This window comes from Rhinopithecus roxellana, chromosome 5 (genome assembly GCF_007565055.1).
Source record: "Rhinopithecus roxellana isolate Shanxi Qingling chromosome 5, ASM756505v1, whole genome shotgun sequence".
Taxonomy (NCBI): domain Eukaryota; kingdom Metazoa; phylum Chordata; class Mammalia; order Primates; family Cercopithecidae; genus Rhinopithecus; species Rhinopithecus roxellana.
Window position 1 is genome coordinate 131,780,296 of NC_044553.1, and position 13,832 is coordinate 131,794,127.

The 13,832-nt window shown below is 40.9% G+C and overlaps 1 protein-coding gene across 3 annotated transcripts in view; it reads left to right on the forward strand.

Moving 5' to 3' along the window:
* The window catches only part of DNAL1 (dynein axonemal light chain 1), a 52,082-nt gene that overhangs the window by 34,487 nt on the left and 3,763 nt on the right, over positions 1–13,832 (forward strand). For all 3 annotated transcript variants that reach the window (XM_030931476.1, XM_030931477.1, XM_010382607.2), the window contains 3 exons: positions 3,871–3,926; positions 7,991–8,117; positions 9,661–9,801. In XM_030931476.1, coding sequence (XP_030787336.1) covers positions 3,871–3,926; positions 7,991–8,117; positions 9,661–9,801 — 324 coding nt within the window. The remainder of the gene's footprint in view (positions 1–3,870; positions 3,927–7,990; positions 8,118–9,660; positions 9,802–13,832) is intronic.

Here is a 13,832-nt window from a genome sequence, read left to right on the forward strand (position 1 = left end):
TATTTTTATAGAGTTGGGGTCTCCCCATGTTGCCCAGGCTGGTCTCGAATTACTGGGCTCAAGCGATCTGCCTGCCTTGGCCTCCCAAAGTTCTGGGATTACAGGCGTGAGTGAGCCACTCTTGCACCAGATTTGTCTCAGATAGCGACAAGTCCATTTCTCCAGTTGTTCAGGCCAAACCTCTTGGTAATTTCTTGACTCCTGTCTCTCACATCCTCTCTAAAGCCTATTATTTCCTCTAATTTCTTTCATATTATATGTATGGACTTACAACCAAGAATATTTCCTCTAATTTCATGTCCTATTACTCTTCGTTCATTCTCTCAGCTTATGTGGTCCTGCCTCAAAGCCTTTGTACTTGAAGTTCTCTTGCCTGTAAATGTTCTTCCTCCAGATATCTGCATGGTGAACTCTCTTACTAACTTCCTTTGGGTCTTTCCCTAACACGATCTCCTATCAAAAAATCAACTGTTCCCAACCTCCTGATATTTCATTCCTTTTACCTGGTTATTTCTTTTCTCCTTCACATTTGTCACTATCTGATATACTTACTTATTTTGTTTATCTGCCAAATGTTAGCTTCTTGATAGCAGGAATTTTGTCTGTATTATTTGCTGTAATATTGCAAGTGCTTATTGCTGTTCCTGGTGTATGGTAGATGATCAATAACTTATGTGTTGAGTGAATAAATTATTGAATAAGCATTTAATTCTTCATGAAATAGAAAAAAGAAAATGGTGTTTTTTCATATCAAGAAGCTTTAAAGAATAATTATGTGATTTTCTTAAATATTTAATTTTCATAAATTTATAGTTATATAGGATATATTAGTTTGCTAGGTTGCCGTTACAAAGTCCCACAGATTGGGTGGCTTAAACAATAGAAATTTTCTCACAGTTCTGGAGGGTAAAAGTCCAAGATCAAGATGTCAGCATGGTTGATTTCTTCTGAAACCTCTCTCCTTGGCTTGTAGATGACTGTCTTCTCCCTCTGTCATTTTTTTTTTTTTTTTTGAGACAGAGTCTTGTTCTGTTACCCAGGCTGGGATGCAGTGTCATGATCTTGGCTCACTGCAACCTCCACCTCGCGGGCTCAAGTAATTCTTCTGCCTCAGCCTTCCTAGTAGCTGGGATTATAAGCACACACCATGCCCAGCTAATTTTTTTATTTTTAGTAGAGACGGGGTTTCACCATGTTGGCCAGGCTGGTCTCGAACTCCTGGCCTCAAGTGATCCACCCACCTCGGCTTCCCAAAGTGGTGGGATTACAGGTGTGAGCTTCCACGCCTGGCCCCTCCCTCTCTCTTTACATGGTCTTTTCTGTGTCTGTGTCCAAATTGCCTCTTGTTACCAATCATGGTAGGATACCAATCATGTTGGATTAGGGCCCATCCAAATGACCTCTTTTTACCTTAATTACCCCTTTTTTTTTTTAAGTATCTAAATGGCCCAATTAACTACCTCTTTCTTTTTTTCTTTTAGACAGGGTCTCACTCTGTTACCCAGGCTAGAGTACAGTGGTGCAAACTCCTGTGCTGAAACCATCCTCGTGCCTCAGACTCCCTGAGTAGCTAGGCTTACAGGCATGTGCTACCATGCCCCATGCCCAGTTAATTTTTTTTTTTTTTTTTTTTTTTTGAGAGGGCGTCTTGCTCTGTCACCAGGCTGGAGTGCAGTGGCACAATCTTGGCTCACTGCAAGCTCCGCCTCCCTGGTTCAAGCGATTCTTCTGCCTCAGCCTCCCAAGTAGCTGGGATTACAGGCATGCGCCATCATGCCCAGCTACTTTTTGTATTTTTAGTAGACACGGGGTTTCACCATGTTGGCCAGGATGGTCTCGATCTTCTGACCTCGTGATCCACCCGCCTTGGCCTCCCAAAGTGCTGGGATTACAGGAGTGAGCCACCGCGCCCAGCCTAAATTTTTTATTTTGTATTTTTATTTCTGTAAAGGCAGAGTCTTTCTATGTTGCCCAGGCTGGTCTCGAACTCCTGGCCTCAAGTGATCCTCCCACTTCACCTTCTCAAAGTGCTGGGATAATTGGCATAAGCTACTATGACTGGCCCAATTACCTCTTTACAGGCTCTGTCTCCAAATGCAGTCATGTTCTGATGCTGGGGATTAGGATTTAAAGATAAGAATTTTCCAGGGAACACAATTCAGCCCATAACATGGGGTCTTGCTTCAACAGTTAAATCATTTTGTGTGAATTAGACCACTTAAAATACCTTGCTCTAAAAGCTCATTGTTTCTTGTAAGACAATTTAAAATAATTTATTAAATAAATTAAAGTTTAAAACCAAAGTTACATATGCCTGATTCACACAGACACACACACACACACACATTCACACACAGATCATTTATTGTGTACTTACCATGGATTACACATCTCACTGAATGTTTTAGGTAATTACCTCATTTCATCCTTAGATTCCTATAAGATAAAAATTATATTTCCCCATTTTATATATGGTAAAACAGATTCAAAGAGGTTTGGTTGCTTCCCTAGAGAGTTGGGATTGAAACTCTGTTAATTGGATTTGAGTTCTTACCATTCAATTATGGATGTTGTAGAATAGTGTCATCCAACAGAACTGTCAGCACTGTCCCAATACAGTTGCTACTAGCCGCATATAGTTATTAAGCACTTGAAATGTGGCTAATGTGGCTGAGAAACTGAATTTTAAATTGTAATTAATTTTAATTAAAGAGCCACATGTGTCTAGTGACCACTGTGTTAGACAAAGAAGTTGCAGATGTTTAAGTTGTGAAAATTCAATATAGTGATAAGCAAAAGTAATCACAGTAGTTTCTTGGAACAGAAATGAGGTTTCCTGGGTGTTTAAAAAAGATTTTTTTTTAATTTGGAAAAATAATATATGCATCTGGCTTTATTCAAATGGTTCAAAAGAGGTTACAATGGGAAATGTCTACTTTTTTTTTTTTTTATTGAGACGGAGTCTGGCTCTGTCGCCCAGGCTGGAGTGCAGTGGCACCATCTCGGCTCACTGCAAGCTCCGCCTCCCGGGTTCATGCCATTCTCCTGCCTCAGCCTCCGAGTAGCTGGGACTACAGGCACGCACCACCACGGCCGGCTAATTTTTTGTAATTTTAGTAGAGACGGGGTTTCACCATGTTAGCCAGGATGGTCTCGATCTCCTGACCTCGTGATCCGCCCGCCTCAGCCTCCCAAAGTGCTGGGATTACAGGCGTGAGCTACCGCGCCCGGCGGGAAATGTCTACTTCTAACCATAGACTGTTAGTTCCTCCCCAAAGACAACCACAGTTTCTACTTTCTTTTTTCTCCTCCAGAAATAGCCTATATGATATACAAATAGAAATAACCTTTAAAAAATAAAGATAGGCATTTTATTTTTTAACCAAATCACAGTCTAATTATTTAAAAACTTGAAAGCAAATGATTTTTTAAATACCAAATTTATTTTATTTCACTTCTAATCCTTCATGGAGTGAGGTGGACAATACATAAATATATGTTCTTATTTTCTAGTGTGAGTTCTCATAAGAGATTTGAAATATATATGTTCCCAAACTCAAAATATTCTCTACTGCTCTTCTATCCTGTAATATTTTTATTAGCCAGCAATTTAAGACCATGTGTTCCAGATAGCTAACCATTTTTAAATTTAATATTGACATGTTATGAAATTATACCTGTAGTGTTTACTTTAGATGATAGGTCAATGTTATTTTCTACTTGATTACCCATTTTTGTTAACACAACCTTTCTTACTCATTGTATAAGGATATCTATTATATAAAACTTATTAAAGCTTTATTATACTAGATTTACAACAATTGTGTAGTATGATTCTAGTAAACAAAAAAAATTTTCTTTTCACTACAGAAAACTTGAGGATATTATCTTTAGGAAGAAACAACATAAAGAACTTAAATGGACTGGTAGGTTGTTATTTATTATTATTTTATTTATTTAATTTGCACACATCCATGAATAATTTCTTGGATAAATTCCTTGAAATGGAATTACTAGGTCAGAAGGTATCAGTTTCTTTTAAGGCTTTTGTGACATATTCTCAAGTTGCCCTTCAAAAAGTTTGTAACAACCTATACTCCCACCAGTAATGTGTGAGATTTCCCAATTTCCCATACCAGCCTTAGGCATTTAAAATTTTTTTGACATGTCTTATTTCTATATTTATTGGCCATTTGAATTTCCTTCCAAAGAAGGTAAGATGGAGCAATAATGTAAAACTAGGCAACTTCATGAAAGATGAAGTGTATTTTTCTTGTGTCTGTTCCCGAAAAGACAGTAATTTTTAATATGTTTATTGTTAAATAATTCATAAACATACTGAAATTTTGTATGGCCCTGACTCCTTTTCCCCTCCCAATAAATCTAGCTTGTGCTTTGTAAGAGGCAGTGGGGAGCTGAAATTGCAGTGGTTTTCAACAGTAACCTCCCAAGACCAAACAGGCTAACATGGCCATCCTCCTTAGTACAGAAACAGTGGTAACCCTGAATGGGAGTCATGTTCAGAGGTGCAGTTTTGGAATTATCTCAAATTTATTAGCCAAACTGTGAATTATATTTCCACCTCTGTGATTCTATTTACCCACGTAAAGGGTTACTGATGAGTTTTAAAAATGCTTGGAAATTCTTAAGGGTCAGGCTGGGCACGGTGGCTCACACCTGTGATCTCAGCATTTTGGGAGGCTGAGGTGGGCGGATCACGAGGTCAAGAGATTGAGACCATCCTGGCTAACAAGGTGAAATCCTATCTCTACTAAAAAAAATACAAAAAAAATTAGCCAGGCGTGGTGGCGGGCGCCTGTAGTCCCTGCTACTCGGGAGGCTGAGGCAGGAGAACGGCGTGAACCTGGGAGGCGGAGCTTGCAGTGAGCCAAGATGGAGCCACTGCACTCCAGCCTGGGCAACAAAGCGAGACTCTGTCTCAAAAAAAAAAAAAGAAATTCTTAAGGGTCAGATTCTGGGATTAAATAAAGGAGGTTTATAACCATTAGATGAATTATTTGCTTTCTAATTGGATATGGTGAGTAAAATTCTTAATGCTCTATAAAAATTTGATTTTTTTTTTTTTTTTGAGAGGGAGTCTTGCCCTGTCACCTAGGCTAGGGTGCAGTGGCATAATGTCAGTTCACTGCAATATCCGCTTCCCAGATTCAAGTGATTCTCCCTCCTCAGCCTCCTGAATAGCTGGGATTACAGGCACGTGCCACTGTGCCCAGCTAATTTTTGTCGTTTTAGTAGAGATGGGGTTTCACCATGTTGGCCAGGCTGGTCTCGAACTCCTGACCTCAAGTGATCTACCTGCCTTTGCCTCCCAAAGTGCTGGGATTACAGGCATGAGCCACCATGCCCGGCCCACAACTGTAGATTTTATAAAACACTGTACATAGGCTACACTTAATTTATAAATAATGTTTTAGCTGGGCACAGAGGCTCAGATCTGTAATGCCAGCACTTGAGGAGGCTGAGGCAGTGGGATCATTTAAGGCCAGTAGTTGGAGTCAAGCATGGACAACATAGTGAGACCCTTGTCTCTATTAAAAAAAATTTTTTTTCTTTAATTAGCCAAGCATGGTGGCACCTGCCTGTTCTAACTACTCAGGGAGCTGAGGCAGGAGGATCACTTGAGCCCAGGAGTTCAAGGCTGCAGTGAGCTGATTGTGCCAAGGCACTGCAGCCTGGGTAACAGATCAAGACCCTGTCTCTAAATTAAAAAATAAACAAACAAACCAAAAAACAGAGATTTTATAGCATTTCATAATGCTCTCCCACTTCTGTAACCTCCAACATGATATTATTTACAGAGCAGACATTTACTTTTTTGTTTTCAATACTTACAATGGGTTGACCTTAAAAAATCATAAATTTTAATAGCTGGGAGGAGCCTTAAAGAACTTGTCCAACTTCCTCATTTTTTCCAATGTTTTTTATGGTGGTGAAATATACATAACAAAGTTTACCATCTAAAGGATTTTTAAGGGTATAGTTCAGTGGTAGTAAGTAGACTTGTACAACCATCACCATCCATCTCCAGAACTCTCTTCATCTTGCGTGTCTGAACCTCTATAAGCATATAATAGCTTCCCACTGCCTCTTCCCCCATCCCTGGCACCCACCATTCTACTTTCCATCTTTACAAATTTAACTACTCTAGGTATTTCATATAAGTAGTATCATACAGCATTTATCTTTTTATGACTGGCTTATTTAACTTAGCATAATGTCCTCAAGTTTCATCCACATTGTAGCATGTGTCAGAATTTCCTTTCTGCTTAATGTTTTTTTTTTGAGACTGAGTCTCACTGTATTGCCTAGGCTGGAGTGCAGTGGCGCGATTTTGGCTCATTCCAACCTCCGCCTCCCAGGTTCAAGCGATTCTTCTGCATCAGCCACCAAAGTAGCTGGGACTACAGGCATGTGCCACCACACCTGGCTAATTTTTTTATATTTTTAGTAGAGATGGGATTTCACCATGTTGGCCAGGCTGGTCTCAAACTCCTGACCTCAGGCGAGCCACCCGCCTCGGCCTCCCAAAATGTTGGGATTATAGGTGTGAGCCATTGCACACAGTCCGTTGCTGCTTAATGTTAAATGATATTCTATTATGGTATGTATATACCATATTTTGTTTATCTGTTTGTCTATCAGTCGACACTTGGGTCACGTCCATCTTTTGGCTATTGTGAATTTACTACTGTGAACATGGGTGTACCAATATCTCGAGACCCCACTTTCATTTCTTCTGAATATGTGCCCAGGAGTGGAATGGCTGGATCCCCTGTTAAGTGATATCAGTTGTCACATGATAATTGTTTTAATTTTTTAAGGAACTGCCAAATTGTTTTCCATAGCACCTGCACCATTTTACCTTCCTGCCAACCATGTACAGGGTTCCAATTTCTCCACATCCTCACTAATACTTACTATTTTCTATGATATTGATAGTAGCCATCCTAATGGGTATGAGATGGTATCTCATTGCGCCAATCTCCTCATTTTACAGAGTAAGAAACCGAGGGGAGAAATGACTTGTTTACATGCAGAAGCTGACCAGCTTGCTAAATGACTGTTCAGTTATTGTCCAATTCTTGAAAGAGTCAGTTTATTTAATGACAGGTTTCACTGAATTGATTCACTCAAACTTTGCCAGGTTTTCCTAATAGATATTCACTAGACTACTTCACTAAAATCTTGTCTTTATTATCTACTTAACAAATACTTATAGGAAATTGTATTATTGGCTGGGCACAGTGGCTCATGCCTGTAATCCCAGCACTTTGGGAGGCTGAGGCGGGCAGATCCCTTGAGTTTAGGAGTTCAAGACCAGCCTGGACAACATCTCTACAAAACCCATCTCTACCAAAAAGACAAAAATTAGCCAGATGTGGTAGTGTGCACCTGTAGTTCCAGCTACTAGGGAGGCTGAGGTGAGAGGATTGCTTGAGCCCAGGGGAGGTTGAGGCTGAAGTTAGCTGTGAGTGTGCCACTGTACCCCAGCGTGGGTGATAAAGCAAGACCCTGTCTCAAACAAAACAAAAGAAAAAACAAATTTTTTATTTTTGAAAATTATCATAATAAATGTTGGAGAAGACCCTGAAGTTTAGACCTAGCTCTATTATTTAATAGCAGTGTGTTCTTAGAAAAAGCCCTTAATCCCTCTATACTAGAAATCAAATAACCTGCCTTATCTTCTTTCAAGCAGATGTTGTAAGGACCAAATAATATACTCTGTGGGAATGTAATTTGAAAGCCATAGCATTAATGAAAGTGATAAGGTGGTGCTGTTCTTTCCCCTCTTGGTGATTTCAGTATTTCAGTAGCTATTCTTTAAAAAATTCCCACATAGCTACTAGCTCTTCTACAAGTAGACAGGCAGGGTCTAAGTTCGCTTGGAAAGCCATTATGCATATCTTTATAAAGGAGACAGAAAGAAAAGGTTAGACATAAACATAAATCAAATTTTGTTCTTTTTCAGGAGGCAGTAGGGGACACGTTAGAAGAACTGTGGATCTCCTACAATTTTATTGAGAAGTTGAAAGGGATCCACGTAATGAAGAAATTGAAGATTCTCTACATGTCTAATAACCTGGTAAAAGACTGGGGTAAGCTGAGAGTGGCCCTTTGCTAACCGCCTACCACCTGTTTATAGAAAATAGTCTGAGAGGGAAAAGATGCAAAACGAGAATGTTTATTTCTAAGCACAGAGAGAAAGTGGGAACATTTATGTCTAAGCTCAGAGAGAAATAGTATAGGAGTTTCTAAATTTTAAATGCTTAACATTTATATTTAACTGTTTACTTAGGATGAGTATAATCTGATAGGTCCTGGTCCTATTAATCATGAAAAAAATTTAAGATATTATCCAAAGGCTGAAGTAATCAGTTTAAATTGAATACTTCATAGGCAGAAGACTTATTTGATATCTATGTTATTTTGCTTTTTTATTGTACATAATTCATTCAGTTATATGCGATGAACTACACCAGACTCTTTGGATACATAGTTGAATAGGACATTATCTCTGCCCTCAAGGAGTTCACAGCTTAGTGGGGAAAATTAGTTTGTAAGCTAATAATTATAAAACTATGTGATAAGAGGTCAGGCGCAGTGGCTCTTGCTGGTAATCCCAACACTTAGGGAGGCCGAGGCAGGCGGATCACCTGAGGTCAGGAGTTCGAGACTAGTCTGGCCAACATGGCAAAACCCAAAAATTTTTTTGTAAAAGTACGAAAAGATAGCCAGGTGTGGTGGTACACCCTATAGTCCCAGCTACTTGAGAGGCTGAGGCATGAGAGTTGCTTTAACCCGGGAGACAGAGGTTGCAGTGAGTGGAGATCATGCCTTTGCACTCCAGCCTGGGTGACAGAGGGAGACTCTTTCTCAAAAAAAAAAAAAACAAAAAAAACAAAAAAACAACTGTGTGATAAGTTCTGCAATAGAGATTTGAATGAGTTGTTTTAAGAATTCAAAGATGAGGGAATGGGTACAGACAAAGGCAAGTTAGCTTAACCTACACTGATGCAGCACAGCATGAAGAAGACCTGTCACTAGAAAGTGATTTGTTCTTTTTGACTCTGAATCTCATCTCATTTTATTTCATCCTTATGCTAGCATTTAAAGTAAAGAAGTGTGTCTTCTTTTTCCTTCCCATCCTGTAATCTTCTGAGAATGACTTTATATGGTATAACTTTCCCAGTTTCCTTCAAAATCTTAAACAACTAATTGTCATGAATAGTCACAAACTGAGGGCTAATGATATTGGAATTTAATCCCCAAAATTGTAACAGTAAAACTTGCTGGGTGTTTTGTTTTGTTTTGTTTTGAGATGGAGTCTTGCTCTGTCACCCAGTCTGGAGTGCATTGGTGCAGTCTCCTCTCACTGCAACCTCCACCTCCCAGGTTCAAGCAATTCTCCTGCCTCAGCCTCCTGAGTAGCTAGGACTACAGGTGCCCGCCACCACGCCTGGCTTATTTTTGTATTTTTAGTAGAGACAGAGTTTCACTGTGTTAGCCAGGATGGTCTCAATCTCCTGACCTTGTGATCTGCCCGCCTCAGCCTCCCAAAGTGCTGGGATTACAGGCGTGAGCCACTGTACCCAGCCAAAACTTGCTGTTTTAATACGGAAAATATTATTTTACTTGTAGCTGAGTTTGTGAAGCTGGCAGAACTGCCATGCCTGGAAGACCTGGTGTTTGTAGGCAATCCCTTGGAAGAGAAACATTCTGCTGAGAATAACTGGATTGAAGAAGCAACCAAGAGAGTGCCCAAACTGAAAAAGCTGGATGGTGAGTGATTCTGAGCTGGCTTGGACATATTTTCTAGGCATAAAAATGGAATTTGTGGCATGGAATCATGAAGAGGAGAAAAACTAAAGAAAAAATACCTCTGATATTCCAGGTCATTTCTATCTATATAAAATTGAATGGTCTAGGTTTGAGCCAAGGTAAGATGAAAAACTGCTAGGATATTTAGACTGGTACAAGATTCTCCCTAGACCAAAAGCTTATAAGAAAGCTAGGCCTGGCCGGGCACGGTGACTCACACCTGTAATCCTAGCACTTTAGGAGGCTGAGGCGGGTGGATCACCCAAGATCAGGAGTCTGAGACCAGCCTGGCCAACATGGTGAAACCCCATCTCTACTAAATACAAAAATTAGCCGGGCGTGGTGACGGGCACCTGTAATCCCAACTACTTGGGAGGCTGAGGTAGGAGAATTACTTGAACTCGGCAGGCGGAGGTTGCAGTGAGCCGAGATTGTGCCATTGCACTCTATCCTGAGCAAAAAAGAGTGAAACTCCATCTCAAAAAAAGAAAAAAAAAGAAAGAAAAAAGAAAGAAAGAAAGAAAGAAAGAAAGCTAGGCCTAGGCCTTATAAATCTATGTGGGGCCAGTCACAGTGGCACGTTTCTGCAGTCCCAAGCTATTCAATGAGGCAGGAAGATTGCTTGAGGTCAGGAGTTTGAGATCAGCCTTCGTAATATAGCGAGACAAACCCTGTATTTTTTTTTTAATTGTATATTTATTTTTTCCTGATATAAATTTCCTTCTGCTATGTTGGATTAAAGCTGGAATTATTCAGGGTTTGGTGCTGAGCCACCTCCTTTTCTCACTCTTCCCTCTATCACAAAGAGGTCACCCATGAAAGCAGTAAGAGAGAAGGATCCTGGCCAGGTGCAGTGGCTCACACCTGTAATCCTAGCACTTTGGGAGGCCAAGGTGGGCAGATCATCTGAGGTTGGGAGTTAGACCCACCTGACCAACATGGAGAAACCCATCTGTACTAAAAATACAAAATTAACCGGGTGTGGTGGTGTGTGCCTGTAACCGCATCTACTAGGGAGGCTGAGGCAGGAGAATCGCTTGAATCTGGGAGGCGGGGGTTGTGGTGAGCCATGATTGTGCCACTACACTCCAGCCTGGGCAACAAGAGCGAAACTCCATCTCAAAAAAAAAAAAAAAAAAAAAAGAGGGAGAAGGATCCTGACTTCCAGACAACGTCAAGTTCCATGTCTATCTACTATCTACTTGTACTTTTATGTAAAAGAAAACCAAAGTTCTAGCTCACTTAAGCAAGTTAAAAAAAGAAAGAAAGCTAGGCTTGTCCTCAAGTCAGAAAGGTGACACAAAGGTCACAAATTCTGATCAGAATCAAAAATTATTCTGATTATGCAGAATAATCAGAAATACATGGTAAGCAGTTGCTTTTCTACAATTGGATCAAAATTGTGGTGTTCTCTCTCACTGTCTCTCCCCTCATCCCCAGTCTTAGTTTCCCAATATCTAAGATCAGTGTCAGCATCAGTAGATAACCCTGATTAACTGAGTCAGGTCCCAGCTCCTCCACTTAATAGTTTGTGAAATTGTGCTAATTAGTTAATCTCACCAAACCTTGTTCATTTGTAATCTAAAAAGTGGAGATGATAATAGTACCACTAGTAATCATTTTAGAACATATATCAGAGTATTATTATGAGGATTAAATGAAATAATCTATGTGAAACACTGAACACATGTAGATAATCTATGCTAAACGTGTGCTTAACATAAAGTAAGTATTCAAAATATATGTTATTAACTGGGTGTGGTGGCTGACACCTGTAATCCTAGCACTTTGGGAAGCCAAGGTGGGAGGATCACTTGAGGTCAGGAGTTTGAGACCAGCCTGGCCAACATAGTGAAACCCCATCTCTACTAAAAATACAAAAATTAGCTGGGCGTGGTGGTGGGCGCCTATAATCCCAGCTACTTGGGAGATTGAGGCAGGAGAATCACTTGAACCTGGGAGGCGGAGGTTGCAGTGAGCTGAGATTGTGCCACTGTACTCCAGCACAAGTGACAGAACAAGACTCTGGGAAAGAAAGAAAGAGAGAGAGGGAGGGAGGGAGGGAGGAAGGAAGGAAAGGAGGGGAGGGAGGGAGGAAAGGAGTGGAAGGAAGGAAAGAAAGAGAGAAAGAGAAGGAGAGAGAGAGAAAGAAAGAGACAGAGAGAAAGAAAAAAAGAAAGAAAGAAAGAAAAGAAAAGAAAGAGAGAGGCCAGGCACAGTGACTCACACCTGTAATCTCATCACTTTGGGAGGCCGAGGCGGGCAGATCACCTGAGGTTGGCAGTTCGAGACCAGCCTGACCAACATGGAGAAACCCCATCTCTACTAAAAATATAAAATTAGCCAGGCGTGGTGGCACATGCCTGTAATCCCAGCTATTCGGGAGGCTGAGGCAGAAGAATTGCTTGAACCTGGGAGGCAGAGGTGGTGAGCTGAGATCACACCACTGCACTCCAGCCTGGGCAACAAGAGTGAAACTCTATTTCAAATAAGGTAAAATAGAGTAGAGTAGAGTAGAGTAGAATAGAATAGAATAGAATAGAATAGAAAATCCCCCAATGTAGAACTTGAATAGACAAAGCTACATTATGGCCTTTTGGACCATGTACTGACTTCATGTCAATCTGAACAGTCCCTAGAAGAACCACCTTGGTCTATTCTAAACCAGTGGGATAGAACAGAACAGAGATGGCCACAGCTGCAAAGTTGCCTATTTTTGTTTCTCTTCCATTGCTCATAAGCAAAACTTAGGGGTCTTTATTTATTTATTTATTTTTATTTATTTATTTTTTTTTTTTGAGACGGAGTCTCGCTCTGTCGCCCAGGCTAGAGTGCAGTGGCCGGATCTCAGCTCACTGCAAGCTCCACCTCCTGGGTTCACGCCATTCTCCTGCCTCAGCCTCCCGAGTAGCTGGGACTACAGGCGCCCGCTACCACGCCCGGCTAGTTTTTTGTATTTTTTTAGTAGAGACGGGGTTTCACCGTGTGAGCCAGGATGGTCTCACTCTCCTTACCTCGTGATCCGCCCGTCTCGGCCTTCCAAAGTGCTGGGATTACAGGCTTGAGCCACCGCGCCCGGCCTTATTTGAGATGGAGTCTCAATTATTTTTTGAGATGGAGTCTCAGTCTGTCACCCAGGCTGGAGTGCAGTGGCGCGATCTCAGCTCGCTGCAGCCTCCACCTCCCAGGTTCAAGCAATTCTCTGCCTCAGCCTCCTGAGGAGCTGGGATTATAGGCACCCGCCACCACGCCCAGCTAATTTTTGTATTTTTAGTAGAGACGGGGTTTCACCATGTTGGCCAGGCTGGTCTTGAACTCCTGACCTCGTGATCCACCCACCTCGGCCTCCCTAAGTGCTATAATTACAGGTGTGAGCCACCGTGCCCAGCCTAAAGCTGAGGGATGTTAAAAGTCTAAAATGAAAAAGACAGACAACACCAAATGCTAGTGAGGATGTGAAGCAAGTCTTATACCCTGTAGGATGGTAATGTAACTTGGTATAACCACTTTGGGAAATTGGCATTATCTACAAAAGCTCTCTGCGTACATTCCTTGTGACCCAGCAGTTTCCCTCCTAACTACATACCCCAAAGAAAAGGGTGTGGATGTTTACCAAAAGACACGCATGAGAATGTTCATAGTAGCAGTATTTTAATAGTTAAAAATTAGAAACTACTTAAATGTTCACGAACAATAGAATAGATAGATAAAATATGGCATAGTCATACAATGGAATATTAGACAGCAGTAAAAATGAATGAATTACAGTTTTATGCTACATGGATGAATCATACAAACATAATGTTGAATAAAAGAAGCCAGACATGGGGTACATACTATATCATTCCTGCGGTCCTATTTGGGAGGCTGAGGCAGGAAGATTGCTTGAGTCTGGGAGTAATGAGCTGTGATCACACCACTGCACTCCAGCCTGGGTAACAGAGCAAGACCTTATCTTTAAAAAAACAAACAAAAAACAAGGAAAATAAGAT